At 42.9% G+C, this 22,394-nt stretch overlaps 2 protein-coding genes across 2 annotated transcripts; both read left to right on the plus strand.

Moving 5' to 3' along the window:
- Nucleotides 1-410: 410 nt before the first annotated feature.
- On the plus strand, nucleotides 411-5,419 carry LOC136749208 (lumican). Its single transcript, XM_066703253.1, has 4 exons — nucleotides 411-674; nucleotides 1,876-2,539; nucleotides 2,878-3,195; nucleotides 5,106-5,419. Exons 2-4 carry the CDS (start codon nucleotides 1,912-1,914, stop codon nucleotides 5,255-5,257), a joined length of 1,098 nt encoding a protein of 365 aa, XP_066559350.1. The 5' UTR covers nucleotides 411-674; nucleotides 1,876-1,911; the 3' UTR covers nucleotides 5,258-5,419.
- A 9,332-nt stretch (nucleotides 5,420-14,751) lies between these two features.
- On the plus strand, nucleotides 14,752-22,387 carry prelp (proline/arginine-rich end leucine-rich repeat protein). The gene is made up of 3 exons (XM_066703254.1): nucleotides 14,752-15,090; nucleotides 19,984-20,949; nucleotides 21,203-22,387. Exons 2-3 carry the CDS (start codon nucleotides 19,995-19,997, stop codon nucleotides 21,376-21,378), a joined length of 1,131 nt encoding a protein of 376 aa, XP_066559351.1. The 5' UTR covers nucleotides 14,752-15,090; nucleotides 19,984-19,994; the 3' UTR covers nucleotides 21,379-22,387.
- Nucleotides 22,388-22,394: the final 7 nt, after the last annotated feature.

Here is a 22,394-nt window from a genome sequence, read left to right on the forward strand (position 1 = left end):
GGGGGACAAACAGAGACGTCTCAAACCCGTACAGAACAGTGGTCCCTGTGTCGAGGCGGCAACGGAGCGTGGCACCTGTTTACGTTGAGTCAAGACACTTTATTCAGAGTAGAGTTTCCCAGACTGAAGACCGAACATCTTGCCAGAGGTGTCTAGCCTGTCAGGTCCAGTTCCATTTGCATACGTTGACATGCATTTGAGTTTTCCAGGAACGTTTGCAAACCCTGCCCTAACAAGTACCAAAGACAGGTAGTGGTGGGACGCCAAAAGCAGGTTGGATTGCTTGTATTGCATTTTAAAACCTGGTAAGGTCTTAATTAAACAACACTCCCCCCTCCACCCACCCTGGCTTTCTGATTCCGTTTCTAATCCTGAGAGCTTTTTTAATCCTTTCCAGCAAATGTCTACCAAATGCTGAATCGGGAACAGACGAGCGATCGCTGTAGAATCCAAAAAAGAAGGAAAAAAGGAAAGTCGAGCTCATCAGTAGTCTGGGGCCCTGGCCATGTGGGGATGTGGAATGTCTCGTCCTCAGGGTAAACACGGGCAGGGTCCCGGCACACAGACCCGCAGTGCAACGCCAACGGCTCGCTGGGAAGAAGCTAAATAATTGAATACAAGAGATACCTTTAAAACAGTCTATCTTTTGTTTCCACAGCAACAAAGGGAGTAAGGTACGTTTCTGTTTTGCTCGTATAACTCTGTGCTTCCGTTTTCCAGCTTAAGAAACAGATCTTATTTCTGATCAGAGCTTTTTCACCGATATGGTGTAGCAACAGCTGATTATTGATATTCCTCAGTGAGAAAGCGTAGCTGTCCACTTGTCTGCATAACTGACAGCGAAACTTCTGACAGCTGCCATGTCCTGCTGAGAAAACCTCAACAGAAATCTGAATGTGTTTTTTTTTGGAGGGGGGTTTAAAAACGTTTTTCTGTGCTTTTGTAATGAAAGCCACGTTGACTGTATTTACCTTGTCTAATTTAAAACGGATAGATACATTCCTCCCAAGTCAGCGTTTTAAACGTTGGTCCTTCTTTAGAAAGATACAGAGTCATGATGTGAGTCCCTCTACAAATGCTGGTAAATCGTTACTAGTGTATTGATTAATGATGTCATGGTACAGACCTTGTTTTAGGACAGGAAACGTTGCTGTCAAGGTCTATGAGAATGGCTCTTAAGAAATGCAAATCATTTGGTTGGTACAATGTTTTTAATGCTCCAGAAATAAATCTGTCAAATTCTTCTACAATGAAGCATGTCTAATAGGATTGCCAACTCTGGTAGGAAGTAGCCAGGGGAAAATATACCACATGACATAATGGTTTAAGTACTGACCCACCAGCAATCAGATAGTAATCAATTACTTTATTTTTAGCATGCAAAGTAATTTTTAAATATCTGTTACAACATCTAACAGGCCTAGGAATGAATACGCTTACCAACTAAATGATTTTCCAATTCGTTATTCAGAACCATGAACCAGATAAATGCATCAACCCCAAGTCTACACAACAACAAAAATGGACGCCACACCCAGTCCCCAAATCCAGTATTTCAGATAAACATGCAAGGATGCAATCCTAACCCTAGGGGATGTCTAGGTTCAGTGAGAAACACTGATCCTAATTCTAAATCTGGCACAACAAAATCCAAAGTCCTAACCTGAGCCCCAAACTTAACATTACAACAGTCAAAACATTACTGAGGAAAGCAACATAAGTGTAAGGCCATGTATCCTTAATTATATTTCAACTTTAAATACAGTCCAAACCTTAAACCTGAGCCCAGACACACACTTACCTGAAGGATAAACAAAAGAAAACAGCCCTGTGGTTACATTGCTAAAAGCCCTGAGCGGTGTTGTGTATTGACAGACGAGATAGTGCCTCCTCGTGGACGTGGGAGACCTGATGGATCTGAGGAGCTTGGTGCTGTGCCTCTGTGTGCTGGGCGCGGACCAGTCTCCGGCCACCTTCATGGACTACGACTATGGAGGGGTGCCCATCACGATCAACCGGATGTTGGGGGAGCCCAGCGTGATGTCACTCAGGGGCCGCATTGATGCCGGCTGGCTCCGTACAGTCAACCCCCAGAGCTGCCCCCTGGAGTGCGAATGCCCCATACAGTGGCCCTCGGCCCTGTACTGTGACAACAGGGGCCTGAGATACGTGCCACCCACTCTGCCCCCACGGACTGAGTACCTCTTCCTGCAGGGGAATCGCATCTCTGGCCTCCCAGCTGGCGTCTTTAGCAACACCAGCCTGGTGCGCTGGCTGTTCCTGGATCACAACCAGCTGGCGAGCGACCAGGTGGCCAGTATGACCTTGGCACAGCTGCCCCGGCTCAAGAACCTCTTCCTCAATCACAACAACCTGACAGATATCCCCTCTCGGCTGCCCGGGGGCCTGAAGCAACTCCGACTGGCCCACAACAAGATCGCAAAGATCTCCCCTGAGGCGTTCGGGAACCTGCATAACCTCACCGTGCTGCTTCTGCATGGAAACCAGCTGAAGACCATCGGGGAGGCCGACTTCAAGGGTCAGTGGGCGTTTGTGTTTTTGCAGGCGCCACGGTTTGCATTCGGTCGGTGCTAGCTGTGGGCTATTATATTTAACTTCATATAAATAGTGGAAAAACAGCTCCCATTGCTCTCATATCTCATAGGCTTCCAGAGATGTCAAAAATGTCTGTGAGTCCAACAGTGACTCAATGAGAAAAATGAGCCAGTGCAGTTCAGTCTTGCCTTCCTCAAACACACCACACTGTCAAACATGTTTGGGGGGATTCTCTAAGGTTCACTTAATCCTTCAGAGTGGTTTTTGTTTTGACTAGTTTGCTGCCTTCTCTCTTTCATTTTTTCTTCTCTCTCACCCCAGGTCTGCACTCCATCATCCTACTCGACCTCAGTCACAACCATCTCGAGGAATTCCCCAAGAACCTCCCGCCGTCCGTCAGACAGCTGTACGTCTCCAACAACTCCCTCAGTGCCCTCCCCGCGGGGTGCCTGGCGGGCTTCGACAGTCTTGAGTACCTCAGGATCAGCCACAACGGTCTCCAGGACAAGGGCATCGCTGAGGGTGTCTTCAACGTGTCCTCCATCGTTGAGCTGGACCTCTCCTACAACCAGCTCACATCCATCCCCCTCGTCCCAGAGAGCCTACAGTACCTGTATCTGGAGGCTAATCTCATCCAGGGTAAGAGACGCTCTCCAGCTTGACCTGTGATCTCTGTCCTAAATTCACACTGTCCCCTTTGGGCACCTTTTCTTTTATTTTGGAGCCCTTATTCCTCCAGGACAATATTCTCTACGCCTTTTTAAAAATACAGGTGTAAGTGTATTAACATATTTTACTTAATATCACTTATAGATGCTTTTTAACTAGATCTTGTAGTCTACTGGGATCATACGCCCATTTACAATGGAGATAATGTAGAACTGCTTAAAGTTGTGGAGAAGTTCCAGAGCCCAAATCTGGATCCACATGTATAACTGGATCTTGCAAAACACTGCGCTTAATTCATTAACACAGAGAATGTGATGAACCAGTGAAGGCAGAGAAATGTGTTTAGCTTTAGCAGTACAGATGTGACCGCATGGAGTTTGGAAAGGATAAGAGCACTGAGGTCATAGCTGCGGCGAGGAACAACACGTGGGTGAGTTTTCTGTGGTGTTCGCTGTGTCCTCCACGTTACTGTACATGTCCAACTCTCAGATCGTACATTTGCAGCCCACCACACATCTTGAGATGATTACAGTGAACTGTTGATTGCGTCTGAGGCATTCGGCTTCACACACAGTGACAAACCAGACCAGCGGTTTACTAATGACTGTCAGCATCAAATAATCAGTTAAACTCATGGGTCGTTAATGCTCAGTCTTGGGGATAGGAGGGTGAGCGAGGCAAGCTGGCCGCTTTCTGAATTTTAAGGAGAAACATACAGTCATACACACTGCGACTGCAATGATGCTGAGATGCTGTAAAGTCAGTCTTTTGTCAGGACCTCGGAGAGAAAACAAATGTCTTGGAAAATAATCATGGAAGAACTGATGCAGTGCTTAGTGTAATACCCCCCCCCCCACCCCACACACACACACACACACACAATCGTTCTTCAGCAAGAAATATGGGCCTCTGCAGCATTACCAATACATCAGTCTGAGAACAGCGGTGTGGCGTTCACCAGAGAGTTCAGACATGCCAGACGCACGTTCTGGTTCATTTTCCAGCTGTGGTCCAAAAAAAAAAAAGAGAACGTGCTGTAATTCCTCTGCTGTAGCTGCTCCGATCTTGATGGGAATTTGATACAGAGCTCGGCCTAAATGAAACGAACAGACAAAGCAAAACTTCTGCTTCTGTGTATCACACTAATTGGACTGATTCTGAAATCTTTACGTAGTGACTGGTTACCCCTTTTCAAATATAATGCTTGCATACAAGATGGTGCTTCAAATCAGGAAAAGAGATGGCTAGGCCTTCAAACTGACTGGAAAGACAAATCCACGACTCCCACATGAGTCTCGTTCAGAGTGACAGGTTGACCTCAGGGAATGTCAACGTTATCCAGACAAAGAAGGGCAACACATTTCCCCCAAGGCTCAGACGAGTAACACGGTAGAAACATCTCCGTATGGTTTGGATTCCATAATCTCTCATTAACGCTGGCAACGCACGGCTGTTTTTCCGAGAGGGAATCCAAAAGACAGGACAGCAGAGACTGAAGCAGCAGTTTTCGATGCAGGATGAAGGAAACTGGTCACCCAAACACATGGCCCGTGGTTAACGTGCAGACATGCTTCTTTGTTGCGCCTCTAGCAACATTAATTCGGATCGGGACGAGGGTCAAGTCTTGGAGCAGACTTTGAGAGATGTTATTAGAATTTTATTAGCAGAAAATAATGCCAGGACGCCTGCAGTTCATTCATAGTTTTCAGAGTAAATGTTTGTACTCATAAAATAAACCAGTGTCCTTACAAAAGGCGAAGGGAGCTTGTTGAACCTATAATGAATTTAAATACATTTACATAGAGTAAAGCACTTCTTCAGACAATGCACTGTTTGTCCTATCCTAGCCCACCTCTGAACTTGTGTGCTTTCTTGTCCAGAGTTCAACGTGACCAGTTTCTGCAGGAGCGTGAGCCCGCTCCGTTTCTCCCGGATGAGGATTCTCCGACTGGATGGCAACAGGCTCTCGTACCATCAGCTGCCCCCCAACTGGGTACAGTGCCTCAGGGTGCTCAGAGCCATCTACGTCTGAACGACATCCCCTCTCACCTGCCCCTGCTGGTCACCAATGGGCTCTGACATGCCAGGATGAACTTTAATATATTGTGTGTTTTTTTAATTCTACAAGATTTGCATAAAGCGAAAGCATGCAGCGTACAAGTGTAAGGTTACAAATTTGTAAATGCAGTATGCAAGCAAAGCCTTTTGCAGCCTTGTGGTTTTGTTTCAGAGAAAATATTCTAATCTGGTCACATGTGTTTGCCATTATCAAAGCAAAGGGAGTGTGAGCAAGTCTTCATCACCCCCGTCCCCGAGAAAACAACTCAGGCACAGAGCTGGATCAGTATTCTGTTGTGTACGGGATTACACAGTCTATTTAAAGACCCAACGTTATGAAAAAGGCAGAGAAACACATTTACGAGAGCAGAATGGGTGTCAAATATTCTCAGCTATATTTTCCACTTCACAGATTCCCCTTAAAAACAGTTTCCCAATAAAATGCACCGATCCAATGTAATGTAGCAACAGACACAGTAAAATGTATCTGCACTCACTGACTAATAGACAACAGCAATCTTAAGGTAGACTCACATCACAGGGCAAACACACTGTTGGCTTTCTCTGCTCTAATCAGGTTGTCAGTTAGACACACTTCAGAGTTCACAGCTGAAGAGACGTGTCATTTCACAGTACAGTCACATGAGGAACATTTTGCCGCCCGTGGAGAGATCTGAATTCATGCAGTTAATCGGGTAATAAGCTGCAAGAAAGTCCCAGAAGAACCCAGTTTGAATTTGAGACCCCCGGGCCTGAAGTGTTCCTGTTGTGATGGGGGTCTCACAGGAAGCTGTAGCTCAGAATGAAGTCATTGTGGGAGACTCCCTGGGTCTCCTTGACCAACTGTGTCCACACCCTATGGCCTGACAACTCTCGATTGGCAATGCTTTCTTTCTCTTTACATTCATTCATTGCAGGTGGGACAGAGACAACACCAATTGTCCACTCAATGTTTTCTTTCAATTCACAAAGCTAAATTATCATACAGTATCTAATGAGAATTCACTGGCTGTTTTTTGATTGTGCGCTGATATTTATGGATCACTGTGGATTTTTGGAGGTGATGCTGAACAATCAGGCTTGACCAGGTCATGCAATTGTGTTTGAAAAACTGAAAAATCAAGTTCATTGACAATAATTCTGTTTTGAAAATATATGCTGCGACTTTCCTAAAGTAGATAATACACTTAAAGGTCTTACAGCTACACCTCCTATCCCCCCCATGACACAGAACATTATTTTTACTTTTTTAGGTCCTTTCTTGTTTTTGATTCTTCTTTCCTGAAGCTGAGCTGTCTCCATTTGCAAAAACGTAAACGTCTCACACTGCTGTGTTGTCTAGGCTGGAAGCGGTGTATAAACTGGCAAACGAAGTCTGTTCAAACATTCAGGTCATCTCACCGGGACAAGAAGTACTTTCATCTCCACGTTCAATTAAATTACAGTGCATTGGCAGGGCCCGAGCAGCCGAGCACACACAGTGAGGCGGCTGTTTCTCAGTTCACGTTCCTCGCAGTCTAGACTCGGACCGTCTGTGTCAGGTCGCCGTCCCGGCATCGGTGCGCAGCTTTGTTCAACACAGGTATTGTTCTGCCTCCAAGAACATTTGAGAAATGAGTTCTGGACATCGTAACATTTTTATGTTGTGATACAAGACCCATTATAACCTGCCAGAGAGGAAAAAACTTTCCTTAGCAACACTGTTTGCTTTAAATGCCGGCAGTCTTCGGCGTTGCTGGGCTATAACAGCGAAGCGAGCCGAAGGACATAAATCTGCGCTGTGTCCACTTTCCCTGTCATTCTGACTGTTCATCTGCAATAATAACGATGAGGCTGTTTAACATTTAATCCAACTCAGTGGTTTCCAGAAACTGTATTTCAAGTGCTGTATTGTTTCCAGGAGTTTCTAAGAGCTCACACGGCCTCTAATTAGTTTTCAGCTCGAGACCATTCAAAAATATACTCCAGATTGATAGTTTTACAACAGCTGTTCTTTGGCAGACAGAACAAGAACAACAGCTTCAAGGTTTCAAAGATAATTTTTGATTATTCATTAAGCATTTCATGTTTTTTGGGGGGATATACTTTTTACTGTATCCCAGCATGTTTTTCCTCAAAGCTAACAGACAGGTTGTCTATTAATCATGGATAAAGCAGTCCTCAATGGAACAGCAAGTCAATTTGAAGAATGTGGTTAATATTGAGTAAGTCCATCTCTCGGTTAGTGGATAAAAAACCCTATGTAATTATTTAGGAAAACAAAACACACTGAAGAAAAATGTTAGCATTTCAAACAACATGCTAGTTTGTTGTGTTCGACTGTTGGTTATTATGGTTTGTGTTTTGTAAGTAATGTCACTCTGTCTTTTGATTCAGTAGAATATGTTGTTTGTTTACTTGAACGATAGCTACTCCATGTTCTCCGGAGATCATGGAAGTCACTTCTCCTGGACACCGAGTAGTGACCAAGCCAGTAGTAGCTTAGATAGCGATTGGCACTGACTGATGTATAGAGCATCCTTCAAAAAGCTGAAGATGGTAGTAAGTGACGAATTAAATTACATTTACTCAGTCAGAACCCATCCACCATCGGTCTCTCAGCACAGATTTCCATGTGGTAAAAAAACAAGTAAATATTTTCATCGAACACGAGCCGTGTCTGGGTAGACGTCTGGATCCCAGATGGCCACACTTACCGGTTAAACTTCCTTATTGCCGTTTGCCAGGCCTGATGAACTGGTTACATCTTTGCTAAAGAAAGTAATCAAGGGAAAATAACAACCACGACCTTTTAAAGTACAAGTCGTTTTTTCCTTGGCTTAAGAGTCACAGTGGAAAACCTTTTTCTTCTTTCTTCCTTTTTCCACTGCTCAGCCCTTGCTTGTAAGGAAGGTGTTGTATACCACCAGTACAATGACCGGTTAACGATTGGAAACCAGTTTGGTGCACTGTATGTTTGGTGTTTCTACCCATTCATTCTGCTTTACTGCACTGGACTGTGATTTGTATGTGTTTACCACCGAAAACTACTACTACACTGAACTTCTACCAAAACTCTGATCAAGCCACCAACAGGAAATTATAATTATATTATTTTGCTTCCTCTGTACTGAAACTTAGACAGTACAATATTGTGAACCAGTGGAAGACATAGAGAGAATCTATTTTTATCCCAGCTTGAGTCACACAATCGTGTGATTTAGGCCATAGATAAGATGAGGACACGATACCCCTTTTCCGCGGGCCGAGTGAGACGGGGAAACAGTTTGCTTTTCTGTCTCTAGAATCCAGCTGCGGTCACTCCCCCAGAGACTGCAACTCTCTCTCTCGCACTGGCTCTCTCTCAGCCTCTGTATTTTCCATCACACGAGGAATGCACGGACTCTGAACTGCAGCCAGCGCCGCTCTGGGGATCGAAACGCACAGTCGGCGATACAGAGACGGCAAAGAGAACAGGGCCTGGATCAGGACAGAACCGACACATAACAGGAAATCAGCAGGCAACTTTGCTTTGACACACTATATCATACAGCCTTTTAGGACGCCTGATTCTTGTGTGCATTATATATATATATATATGATGCCCTGTTATATCTTTGTCCTAGCAATACAGGTTAACTCAAAATAGCCACTCACAAGTGGGTCAGTCTCAGATGTTGTTCTGTGCTGTTCTGACTGAGGAATTGAAGGCGTCCCCTGAGATTTATAGGACTATAAAAGATAATGAATGTTTTGCGAGAAGACGTTCCCGTACAGAAGTCCGCTGCAGAGTCGAGAATGACATGAAGGCAACTACAATGATGGTATTGTCATTACTGCCTTGAGTGACGGGTTAACCTCACCCAAGTTGGTCTCGTCCTACATGTGGAGCTAAAGCGAGATAACAGACCGAGCCGGGCTGGGAGTGGAGGAATGCTCTCTAGCAACGCTTTGCCACAAATTCCCCTACCTGTGAAACATTGTGCAGCTCACGAGAGGCCAGGAGACGTTGCTTGCAGGACTTTTGCAGATTCCTAGCACAGTTTTTAATGCCCCTGTACTGTAGAACACAAGGCACCTTGGGTAATATTTGCAGGCATTCTATAATAATAATAATAATAATAATAATAATAATAATAATAATAATAATAATAATAATAATAATGAAGATCTCCCTCTCTCTCAGATCACAATGAAAACCCATGTGTTTTAGCTCTGCCCTGAAATGCAGTTTCCTGAGTCTTGGGCAGGATTAAATCTACCCAGGGGAACATTTTTTGGACTGTGTAACTCTTTCCCACTGCTGTTAAAACGATCTGACTCATGGCCAGGCAGCAAAATGTTTTCCCTAAAGTACCACTTGGAAAAGGGTGTAATTTTGGTTACCTTGATAAATGTTAATGGAAGCCAGTAAAACACCACTCAGTCCCCCAAGAAGTTAATTATAAAGAGTCTGGACACTTCATTTTACACCTTTTGTTGTTTAAATTCCAGCTTCGATTTTATTGTAATGCTACATTTTTATAATGCTGTACAATATGTAGTTTATGTAGTTTATGTTTATGACAATGTAGTTTATGTTAATCAAACAATTTATTGGGTTTTTTACTCCACAGTTTAGCTTTCTTTTATTTTTTTCTGAAGTCTTCAAGGAATTTAACACTTAGGTCAGCTGTAAAAGTTAAAACAGGGCTGTAGGACTGAGAACTTAAGTGAAGATGTCAGGCAGGGCCTACGACATGAATATGGGTCACCTTTAATCCTTTTAAAACTCACTACGTACCCTTCCCCTACACACACACACACACACACACACACACACACAAACACATGTTTTATATTTAATAAAATAAGTTACTACATACACAGTTCTGCCAACACACCGCTCTGAAATTTGCCAGTAAAATGCCAAGCCTCCCTAAGTGAACGATGGAACCAGAGCTCATGTGACACGCAAAGGTACTATGATGTTTACAGACATCGTCGAGAGGGTTTTCAAGGGTCCTATACCAGCAAGATAATGTATCATGCCACTCCTTTGGGTGTGTAACATAGTGTTTGAAGGAGAAGAGCAATGAATACATTACACGGCCCACACAAGGTCCCGACCTCAGTCCCACCGAACACGAAACAGGAATGGTGAGTAGAGGAATAGAGATCACTATGGCTTTCCCTGATCTAGAAACTGCACTGTGGGTGGAAACAGAGAGTATTCCTCTGCCCACCTAACAAAAGGGCTGCAAACCAACAAGGCCAGGGGTGGACGAACTTTAGTGAATTTTATCAATCATGTGTGTCCTCTGTAGAGATCACCCTCAGCCCCCTATCTATTGTTCTTTGTATAAGCTTTCATAATTTTTCCTCCCTGAAGATGCAATTATTTATTTCCACATCCTCAGCTGATTGGCAGCCCCCGTCCTTACAAGAAAATCATCCCGGGGGTTTCATTTTTTCAGTGTGATTTCTTTTGGATTGGATAAAGGGCACACTCACACACACACACACACACACATGCATTTTACCTTAATCCCAGGATGTATTAATCTTGCAAACTGCATGCACTTCTTCTGTAATTATATTCTGATTGGAAACACATGAGTGTAAAGAATGATACAAAGAATCAAAGAGAGAAAAGAAAATACCAAATGTAATAAATCAAGCTGGGAGATCTGTGTTGCAGTTATGAATCTTGTGGGTGGAACCGAATTGGGTTCAAAAACCACAAATCTTGTGGCTACCCCAGGACTTATTCTTTTATTTTTTGGTTAGTCATCCCAACAGCTTCATTCCCATCAGTATGGCATGTTTTACCAGCTACTTCCAATGGCCTGTATTTTGTTTCATAACCATCTTCTGATCTGATATGCTTTATTGTTTACACACATTGTGCATCCATGGTCACAGATGACATGCTTAGGACTGAATTCTAAACAGAGTTGGTGAAAATCACGGCCTTTCAAACCACTGTAAACAGACAGCAGACTTGTAGACGATGACTAAACACCAGAACCATTGGGAAACAGTCCCGGGCTCAATGAAAAATGACATCACCTTCTCTCTCTCTGTCAGGTGACCTTGTGTGTGAATACGGACCTTGGGGTGAAGCTGGCCGTCATTAAGATTGAAAGTGGGGAAGACGGCTTTATTGGGGGACTGTAAGACTGTCCTGATCAGACTCACAATTGAACTGATGCCAGTAGATGTTTGCAAGCAGAAAAAAACATTTGCCTCTGTTTAAATGATGTAAAACATTACCTCACCAGTGGAAAAAGCCCGTCAAGTGACAAGGCTCTGGGGAACAGAATAATAATCATACCAAAAAAATATGTATATCATGTGAGAAACTTCCAGAGCGTTGAACTGTGCTGAACTGACGACTGTTTTCACAAAAGAGAAGTTTAATTTAAGGTGATTTGTTTTAAAGGTAGCTGTCCCCTGCAAAGAATATCACACAACACGGGGTTTCAATGGACAACAAGCCACAAGACTCTGCATAATGAACAACTTCTGATATGATAAATACAACTAGTGCCTAATTTGACCAAAACAATATGCCATAATCAACCTATATGCAACAATAAGATCATATCTACCTTGATTTGTATCCCTAACTAAAATCTAAATCCCTAACTTACCATTTACATTATTTTACAATTTCAATTATTATTATTATTATTATTATTATTATTATTATTACATGATTCTTAACTACCATATCTACAGTTATTACAGATATGACATTGAGATATAGATATTCAAAATATAGCCAAATAATCAATGTATAAATTGAAGACAGGAGACACCTTACACCACTGTATCAAATCAGTAAGTTACATGCCCCTAATTAATATTTACCATTGTCTGATTGTTTGATTTCTGATGTGCCACAGAATTAGACAAATAATATTCAAAATAAACAAATAAGTCCCTACGGAAGGACAAGCTCAGGTTTCTCATTAAAAGTCAGTTTCGTTTTAAAGTTTATAACGGTCTGGCCGTAGGGCTCGAAGCGCCACACAACATTAATTTTAAGTAGGTGTCTATCAGGCTTGAAATGCTTGGGAAGCCTTGTGGAAGACTCCAGTTAGTCTATGTTCCTCTGACCTCTCATATTGCTTCATGAAGGCAAATTACACGGTATCTGCAGAAATGAGCCTGACTGGATGCCCATTAAATGGTTTTGCTTTATAAACTACATCATTGTGGTCTTTTTTCTGTGGGAGAAGCATCTGCTATTTTGGGAAGAAGAAAATACTTTTCGATCAGTAGGTTTATTCTTCATACCAGAGATCTAAGAAGATGGGCTTACAGAGCAACATGCCAATTACTTATTGCTGATACATGGAATTGAGGGACATCGATGTTGTCTGCTTGCTGTGGAAAATTAGTCAATCAGATAAATTACATTAAATAATCCCAATCCGGGAAAACTGGAGTGTCCTATTATTACACCTAATATTACAGTCACTTGAAATAAAGAGGGCAAGACTTTCTTCATAGTCTGGTTTCAAGCAAGACCAGAAAGGAAGGATCTCGCGTTGTATAATGTGAACAAATGTAGTAATCGAACAATGATTCGTTTCCTCCGCATGGAATTTTTCCTGTTTTCCATCCAGATATATACACTTCATATATTTCTTCAGTTCTCAACTCTACGTGCATTTCTCTCTGAAGATAGAGGAGTGTCAGGGCCTGCTCTACACAGAGGGATGTGTCTCTGACATCTTTCCTGACTCCACCGCTTTCGAACATGGCACTGCAGCTCAGAGGATGTTATACGTTTACAAAATATGCTTTTGATCTGTCTGACACGGATTCCTCGCGCTCTGTCAGTTTTTCTTTCCCTCTCTAGCAAAACTCGTTTTCATATCACTGGCTCTCATTATCCGGACAGATGACTCAAGACAGAGTAAAGCTCGTGACACCTGAAGTTAGAGACAGTGACGTAAAGGCTGAGAGGAGGACTAGGGAGGCATAAAGCACTTGTTGAAGCCGGCACACCTATCCACAATGTGATCAACTGGTTTATCCCAGGCCATCAAGCCCAAACAAAGTACAAGGGCGCCAAGCGAAAGATTACCCACCAAACCATTAGGAATTTGGACATTCTTGAATACCAAAGGGACTGACGGCAACCATAAAGGTGTGTGTGTGTACCATTTGGACTGCCAATCCATTGGTTTGTATGGCGTGGCATTGAAAAGCTTACCGAGCCCCTATCTGAAGTCAATTCAATCCAATGGGAACTTTCCACTCTTCGCTGGGTGGCATCAGTATTCAATCAATCAAAACATTATAAAAATGAGTATAGCCTAAAGAACAATATTGAGCCACCGAATACCTGTTTCAGAAGTTAGTAAAGAATCTGTCCACCTGTAAGTGTATAGGCGCACAACTCAGAAAACACATCTTTCTCCCAAAGAAAAAGGGCACACAGGAAGTCTCTCTGCTGTTTTAAGACTTGATCTGCTCAGGAATTTGCCACTCACACACACAAGGGCCCGGGTAGCGCGAGGTCACTACTCTCTCTCACTGGGATATTCGAAGCACAAACTACACATTGTGGTTACAGAAACAAAGCCCCCTGCGATTCAAATGTTACTGAAAAGAATAGGGAAAGTTTTTTGTATTCACTTGAAAGTCTCTTCACAGGCAGGAGGAACTAGCGGCGGCTAATTGCTCAATCCCCAACCATGTACCGCCACTCCAGCCAGAGGGAGAGAACGCTGCTTTGGAAATCCAAGATACATTCCTGTCGCATGACTGTTTCCACTTACAAAAAAGGCCAACAAAAAACAGACCCAAAAATGAAAGAACACCCATCCATGTCTAGCAATAATGCATATTTTTTAGGCCCAGCAAACCAAAACTACAATTTCAAACAATTTTGACACCTTTTGTTTTTGTTTATTGTTATAACGTGTTTATTTAATTTTCCCATCATGCATCTCTGTGTAACATTGTTTATTATGCAGTAGTCTCTATTCACAAGGTGGAAGGGAAGTTTTCTGTTGTCTCTGTAGTGTGATAGATAAAGCATTCACCCAGGGACGGACTCGGGGGTGTGGGAAACAGAGGGATTCATATGTTCTCCTCATATGTATTTGGCTCTGGCAGAAATTCCCCAAAGAATGTGATACTAACAGATCCCTAGACACCCAAGAAACCAAAATAAAGAGTAATTACTGCAAATACAGATTTCACAGGAGATCGGCGACCACAGAATACCACGAATTCCCTGAGGTAAATCGGGGGGGAGGACAAAAAACGATCTCCATTTAAAATTGATACCGTAGACTCGGTTATAAAACAAACTTGAGAATGAAACCTAAATCTCTCATCTTCCCTGGGGTGCTATTGGTATCGGCCAGAGGAGGCTCTTGGAAGAAGTGATACAAGTCTGGAGGAAACCACAGAATTGAATCAGGCGGGGTGGGGGGACGGGGGGCTCCAGCTAAAGTCACTCTTGCTTTCTTCTCCTCCTCTGTCTATCTAAATCCCCTGTTTAAGCTGAGCAGAGTGATGTTATTTAACAACTACATCCACAGCATCAGGGATGGGCATGTGGATTAAATCTTAAAGCATTTTTTCTTTGGCTGGGGAAATAAAGGCTTTATTGTTGACCTTCTGAGAAAGAATCCGAAAGGGGAAGGGACCCAATCGGCAGCCTGCTTCACCGAGGAGGAGAGAGAGAGAGAGAGAGAGAGAGAGAGAGAGAGAGAGAGAGAGAGAGGGGAGAGGGGAGAGGGAGGAAGAAAAGGAGAGAGAAGTTTTTGAAGAGAGAAGACTGCTTGCAACTCCATACAGCAAGACAGGTACCAGAAGAAGGTAAGAGAAAAAAACTATTTTTCATTTCTCCTCCCACCCCCTCTTCTTTTATTTTAAAAGTGTTACTTTGCTTCTTCTCCTGGATTGCTAACATGACTATAAATCTGTGTAACCTGGCAGAAGAGCAAGCAAACAGGGTTCTGCATTTCTATACAAACTCCCTGCTCCCCCGCTGGTACTTTCTTCCACTTTATTTGGGCTGCTTGTCATTTCAGGAGCAGGTTTAATTTCCTGTTGTTCATCTCGGTTTTTTCTAGCACTTTTTTGGTTTCCTTGCAAACTGGACAAGCAAGAAATTCCAACAAAAAAACAACAACAGTTTAGTTGCACCTGTAGTTCAGTGTTATATTCTTATCATCATCCTAATGTTTATATGTCCTGGTCGCTGTCATCCACAGTTAATGACCAGTTACATTCAGGTCAGTTCTCTGTGCCTAATTTTTTAATTATTGTAATCTCAAGCTCACTTTCACTGGCAAGGGCATGCTGGAGCTCAGGGGACAGGTGATCCCGATACGATCACCTTCCGATGACTACTTTATCGATTACACATTGTCGTTTTTTTAAGTTAATCTCATGGCAGCCTTTTTGAGCTTTGGCACAAACACATCTGATCTGAGGGGAGCAGGCAGATGAATCGTCATGTCATTTGATTTATTGAATTCTTATGTATTGTAGAAAGATTAGTTTTGTTTTCACTACAGCACCAGAAAGAGTGGCAGGATCAATTCAAAGACTAATCAATTAAAAGCAGGGGGGGATAAAGTGATGAACAGTCTGGAGTACACCAATTTTATTTTATTTTGTTATTGCGATACATTGTTATATAATACTGTAATGCAGTGACACTACTGGGGGAGCAATCTGTCAAATGTTCTTCAGTGTCCCTGATAATTATGTCTGTTGCAGTTACAGATTAAAGTAAATCCCTGCTATCATATATCTCACAGGGTAATGGTCGTAATCCCTGGTGATAATTGCAAATCTGTTCCAGAAGACGCATTATATTAGAAAAATAAATGCACACATGCCAGCCAGCCTTACCAGCTTTCTCCATGATGCATGTCAACACCAGCGCTCGATATACAGAATTTACGTTTACACACGTACGTTTTACACATTAAACAGCATAACCTCTTGATTAAAAACATGCATTAAAAACAAAGAACAACGTGGTTACTGTTAGAAACATGACAGAGGGGGTTTTCAAAAAATGCCTTTTTGTCTTGTTTGTTTTGCTTGGACACACGCACGGGGATTACATCTGCCTCGCAAGTCCAGCTCTGTTCCCCCTGCCAAGTCTGATACCTTGGCTGGGCCCTCCGTTTACCATGTCTACGAGTGTTATCGGTTGTTGTTGTCTGACATGAAAGCGCAGAGCAAGTGCAGACAAGTGGAAAATATACAATAAGGACATAAATAACTCAGCGCTGTGTTCTGTCACACAACGGGTAGCAGGAGACGAATTGGGAAGGAATTATTTGTAATTTAGCAGCTTGAAATTACATCAGAGTTTCCAGCTCAGCTCATATTTTAATGCCATTACATATTACTGGAAGAGTAAGGTAATCAGAGGTAAGACAGCAGGGTTTATTGAGGAAGACAAATGACGGAGCAGAGACGTCAGGACAGAGGATGATAAGGTTATACTATAGAGGATAATGTGATAATGAAATTGTATCAATGTGGGTTTAAAGTGCAGCCTTGTTTTCTTTTCCCCAGGAAATCGGTCTTGCATTCGAAAGATGCTTACTTTGCAGACTGGGGTGGGGGTGTGGTACAATGTGACACAAATGGAGCCATCGGTTGCTTTGGGGACCAATTTAAATTGTAGAAACCGTAATCGCATTGTCTCATCGCATCGTCATTGCCCCACCCACTCCACCCTGCCCTTGCAGAGGGGAGCCAGGACCCCAGACACAGTTGCCTGCGTACCCCACAAACAGGATGACATCACCCTGGCTGGGAGGTCTACACAGTTAACCCAATACAGCTGAGAAAGTTGTTCATGGAACTCAGTCTCTCCTCGGTCATCTGTGTACCTATATCTGTCACTTTTTCTCATTCCCTGCAATGCTTCTCCTCCTGCATCATTTACCTTGCGTGCTCTCAGGTCTTCCACGGGACGTACGTTTAACAGGCTACTTTCCTGAACAATTTTGCAAGGGCTTGTATCTGTGTCAGTGGGCAACTTTGTTCTGTGTGTGGTTTTGCATTTCAGTTTATAAGCTATGACTCCCACATGAATAATACACAAAATTCTCTCATCTCAGGTTATCCCTTGCTTCCACGGCCCCAGGCTGCCTTGTCTTCCTGGCCAGGCAGCTGTCTTTCAGCCAAAGACTCAGTGCCAAACATCTGTAGATCATCTCACGCAGTGCCCCGGTTTGTTTTCTAACAAAACATCACAGACCTTCCACGCCACCACAATCATACATTCTGCAGGGCTCAGCTGGTATTCCTTGGTTTCAGTAGTTAAACCATTCGTGTAAAGCATTTCTCCACATAGAACATAATAATTAGTTAATTGACTAAAAAAATCTGATGAGAATCTTTCCAAGCCTTGCATGGAAATTTGGAGATTACTGCTCCTCACAGAGGCAAGGTCGTCTCTACAAAGGTATGCAGCAACAAAATGAGAAAAAGCCAAATTACGAATTACAAAAGCTCTTACAAATTGTGCCCTGATCTGAGCATGCCTCGCTTATCTGCCTTGGACCTTTTTCAGGACACATCATTAGATTGTGCCAAGTTCTGCTTGGTAAGATTATAGTTGTTGTTTTTTTGGTCTGATGACTGATGACACTAGAAGTATAGAGCTAAAAGGCAATCAGACTCTTTCTGCGAGTCGTGTTTTTCTATCACTATTCACAGAGTTGTTCTGTGCTTATTGGAAACGGGCCGCACTTCATTAGATGCTTCTGTGACAGATGGGTACACCGAAAGGTCACACTTCCGTTGGCAAGGTAACCACAAGGCTGTCTGGTTTCCCTTACATGGTTCGGACCTACAGCGGCAGGAATTCCTGCTGTTCTGCTTTGTGCACCAACTCAAAAGCAGTGAGACTTGCCTGATGGCCTATTGCATTCCCTCCCAAAGCCTTAAACAACACAAAGACATTGCTACCTGCCATTGTCTTAACTCCTGTGTTTGTGCGGTCAGGACAATTAGGAGCAGATGGAATTAAGTTCTCACAGCTGACTGACTCTTTTCAGATATGATTAATTTAATTAAAAGTGGCGAAAGAGGATTAATAAGCCTGGATCCCAACAATGCCCCAGAAACCATTCCAGTATTTGTTTCCAAACTCAGTGTAGAATTAGCTTTGTTTATTTTACATTCCATTTCCCACAATGCTTCCCAGCAGGGCACTATCATTCAAAATCCTTGGAAACCGGTTTAGTCAGATGTCTAATCTGCTTTGGTTTGTCAATAAAGGAAGCGAGTTCTTATGGGTTTAGATCGAGATTAGCTTCACAAATACATCAGATACATTTCCATACCATCTTATCTGTGTTTCTTGATCCGAAGACACACATTGCATTAATTAATAGGTTCTCTCCTGCCCTGTGACCTCATCCCATTAAAATGTACAGGAAAAGCAGATAGTTGTTCTATTATTTACACTTAAACATGACTTGCTCCTCAGGGTCAAGCCTGAATGTGTTGGGAATTGAGTTGCAGCATTAGTCAAATGCTTCCTCTCTTGTCTTTGGGGCTTTAACAGCACCAGGTGCTTTTCCTTGTCAAAACACAAATGTCCGGCTGCAGCACAATGTTCCCTTTCTTTGGGTTCCCCCATTCCTGCAGCTACAGCAGGAGCTGGAAAATTAATACAGCGCTCCGTCTGACTTTGACACGCTAGTTCAACAGTCCAAAGGTAGAAGAGGTCATATTTTGCCTATAAGCAAACACAAGGATAGCAACACCGGATAGAATGGATAGGATCCTTGGATCACTTAGTTATTAATGGACACCAAACAAGCACGATGGGGCGAATGGCCTCCTCTCGATTGGATACTTATATTCTTATGTTCTAACATCACCCCGTGTCAGGTGTTAGGGTGGGGGCAATGGTTTAAGTCAATCTCCTCTGCACATCAAAGTGTAAATATGAGATTTGATCATTTCTAGCTTGTTTTAAAAAAACAATTGGGTTTACAGGGAAATGCCAAAGGACAGCTTTTCACAAAGCATTTGTTTTTAATTGTAGACCCACCCTAGGCCTTAACAATGACTGCAATGTTATTGATAAGTCACACTTGTGTCTCAGAGTGTCACGCAGAAGTATTATTTTACCATGGGGATTGTGGCTCCTCCGTGCCTGAGAAACGAAACTGCATCCTCCTGAGTCACTCAGGAAGCATGTGTTTAGAGATTTGAAGGGCTATTTTCATACTGATACTTCCTCTTGAGCATCATCTTTAAATTACAGAAACTGAAAACATGCATCTGCCCCAAACAATCCTTATAAACATGTTAAAGAGTTGAACCTGACCTTACAGACAGGGGTTGAAGATGTTATTAAACATTTAAACTTAGTATTGATGTGTACTGCACATTATAAGTTCCCAAACAAATAAACTGCCATACATTTTGTATTGCTTTGTAGGGATCTTATTATCATTGCTCTAATTCATCTGTGGAAAATGCTGCGCTCGTCTGAAGTGATCTGTGACCTTTATTGTTTGTAACATTCCTTTACTGTTGCAGTATGTTTCCAGTGGATCGGATTGGGCCTATAATAATAATAATAATAATAATAATAATAATAATAATAATAATAATAATAATAATAATAATAATAAATAGCTGTGGGACTGCATTCACTCACGCAGCGAACAATAACAAACCAAACAGAGTCAAATATTCCATCTTGTCTCTCCTGCTCAGGGTTCAGGACCATGAGGGCCCGCCTTGGATTATTTCTTCTGTTAAGCCTTCTCCTGATCGCTGCTGTATGGGGACAGGCGCCGAAACCGAGGCCTAGAAAACCAGGAGGCACGAGAAGACCCACCGCAACTCGTCCACAGCCCGTAGAGCCTGCTGAGCCCACAGACTTCCCTCCTCCCATCTTGGGACCCCCTTCCAACATACCCGGCTGCCCCAGGGAATGCTTCTGCCCCCCTTCCTTCCCTAGTGCCCTGTACTGCGACGGCCGCAACCTAAGGAAGATCCCGATCATCCCAGCCTGGGCCCACTACCTGTACCTCCAGAACAACTACATCGATGAGGTGACTGTGGAGTCCTTCAAAAACGCCACTGAGCTCAAATGGGTCAACCTGGACAACAACCGGATACGCAGGGTGGACCGCCAGCTGTTCGATAAGCTGCCCAACTTGCTGTTCCTGTACATGGAGAGGAACAACCTGAAAGAGGTGCCCAATGACCTGCCGCCCAACCTGGAGCAGCTCCGGCTCAGCCGCAACCAGATTTCCAAGATCCCCCCGGGGGTCTTCAACAAGATGGAGCACCTGGTTCTGCTGGACCTGCACCACAACAAGCTGGGCGACAGCGACCTGGGCAAGAACATCTTCAAGGGCCTCAAGAACTTGGTGCAGCTCAACTTGGCCCACAACATCCTGCGCAAGATGCCCCCCAACGTGCCACACAACATCTTCCAGCTGTTCCTGGACCGCAACAACATAGAGGACATTCCCCAGGGCTACTTCAAGGACTTCCACAACCTGGCCTTTGTGAGGTTGAATAACAACCAACTGACCGACAAAGGTGTGCCCAAGACTGTGTTCAACGTCTCCAGCCTCCTGGACCTTCACCTGGCCTACAACAAGCTGAGCAATGTGCCGGTCTTTAACCTGCAGCTGGAGCAACTGTACCTGAACAACAACAACATTGAAAGTAAGTTATGAGAATGTATTTAGTGTACATAGTAAAAAAAACGTAATTCTGGAGCAATATGTCCTCGATCATTTCCAAAACAGAAGGATAGGCCAACAGGCAGATAGATAGATGTAGTGCAGTAGTGGAGTATGTATTAAGGAATCTGAAGTATTTCCAATGCAGTTGAGTAAAGGAGAGCCCGGGGTGAATTTAAATACTACGACTACTTTATTCTTATAATAATAAACTCTTGAATGTTCTGTCTTCCCAGAGATCAACGGCACAGAGATCTGTCCCTTCCCAGTCATGAGCATGAGCATGAGCATGAACGACGAGGACGCCATGCCCCGGCTGCGCTACCTGAGACTCGACGGGAACGCCCTGAAGCCCCCAATTCCCATGGACCTCATCATGTGCTTCAGACACCTGAAATCGATTGTGATGTAAAGGCTGGACTCTCCGGTTCGCATCTTGCCTTGACAGCACCCACGAATGTCACGGACTTCCGAGGAAATAACATCAACAAAGAAAAAATTTGAGCAGAATATTCTGCAGTCGTCACAGAAAACAGTCTGCATTCGTTCACGTGCTGATGCCTAGCAATCATATTTATTAATGTAAAAATCATAATAATTAAAAGAATGGGGAAAAACCCTGCACAAAACAATACGGACTTCCTGTTCCAGCAGCACCACAAAGGTGTTTCACAAGCATGGATAAAAAACATGTAAATCTTTGTTATTTCTTTCTGTCAGTTTGTTTATAGTAATAATTAAATAACCACAATAATACGTGGGATACGCCTAAAAATAAAGGTACGTTAACAGCTGTGTTTTACAATGTAGTTACAGCTCACTAATACAGCTACAACTCCAGTGCTGTAGGGGTTAGAAGAGGAAATCTTTTCACCAGTTTCTGTTCACCAATGGCTTTTCCCCAGGTTAGGGAACTGCATCAGTAATATGTTGTGTAATAAACATGTAACTACCATGTAGTTAAGATGTCATTAATGTACCTGTATTTTAAGGTTATCTTGTGTAAAAAAAAAAAGGAAAACAAATAGGTTTATTTACCTTGTTTTATAGAAAGCAGTGTTGTTCTTTCTTTTGCTATATAGGAGCTTTAAAAGAGAGACATTTTGGTATCATAGTTATTTATACTTTGGTATACTGCACTATAGTATACTGTTTCTGTTTTTTGTCACAGTTGGATAAGAGATCCTTCAGCAGGATTCAATCCAGTATTTAATCAGTTCGGAAGAGAATTGGTTGCTTATGAAAGGAGTCTTCAGCGCAAAGTTCACCTGACATCTTTCACAAACCCTTGAACTGTGAGCAAACTCTGCGACTTTGACACAAGCAACTGTTCTGAGAAACTAAAGCACAGTAAGAAGCTAGCATTATGTCTTGTTTTATAGTGCAATAACAAACAAAAAAGATTAAATATTTTACAAATGCGTGTTT

Source organism: Amia ocellicauda, chromosome 5 (assembly GCF_036373705.1).
Source record: "Amia ocellicauda isolate fAmiCal2 chromosome 5, fAmiCal2.hap1, whole genome shotgun sequence".
In the NCBI taxonomy this organism is placed as follows: Eukaryota; Metazoa; Chordata; class Actinopteri; order Amiiformes; family Amiidae; genus Amia; species Amia ocellicauda.

Excerpts from the sequence above, each read along its gene's own strand:
- LOC136749208 (XM_066703253.1), top strand. The coding sequence starts at position 1,912 with ATGGATCTGAGGAGCTTGGTGCTGTGCCTCTGTGTGCTGGGCGCGGAC. Across the intron at positions 2,540-2,877 it reads CGGGGAGGCCGACTTCAAGG|GTCTGCACTCCATCATCCTA; the intron begins GTCAGTGGGCGT and ends CTCTCACCCCAG. Across the intron at positions 3,196-5,105 it reads GGAGGCTAATCTCATCCAGG|AGTTCAACGTGACCAGTTTC; the intron begins GTAAGAGACGCT and ends TTTCTTGTCCAG.
- prelp (XM_066703254.1), top strand. The coding sequence starts at position 19,995 with ATGAGGGCCCGCCTTGGATTATTTCTTCTGTTAAGCCTTCTCCTGATC. Across the intron at positions 20,950-21,202 it reads GAACAACAACAACATTGAAA|AGATCAACGGCACAGAGATC; the intron begins GTAAGTTATGAG and ends CTGTCTTCCCAG.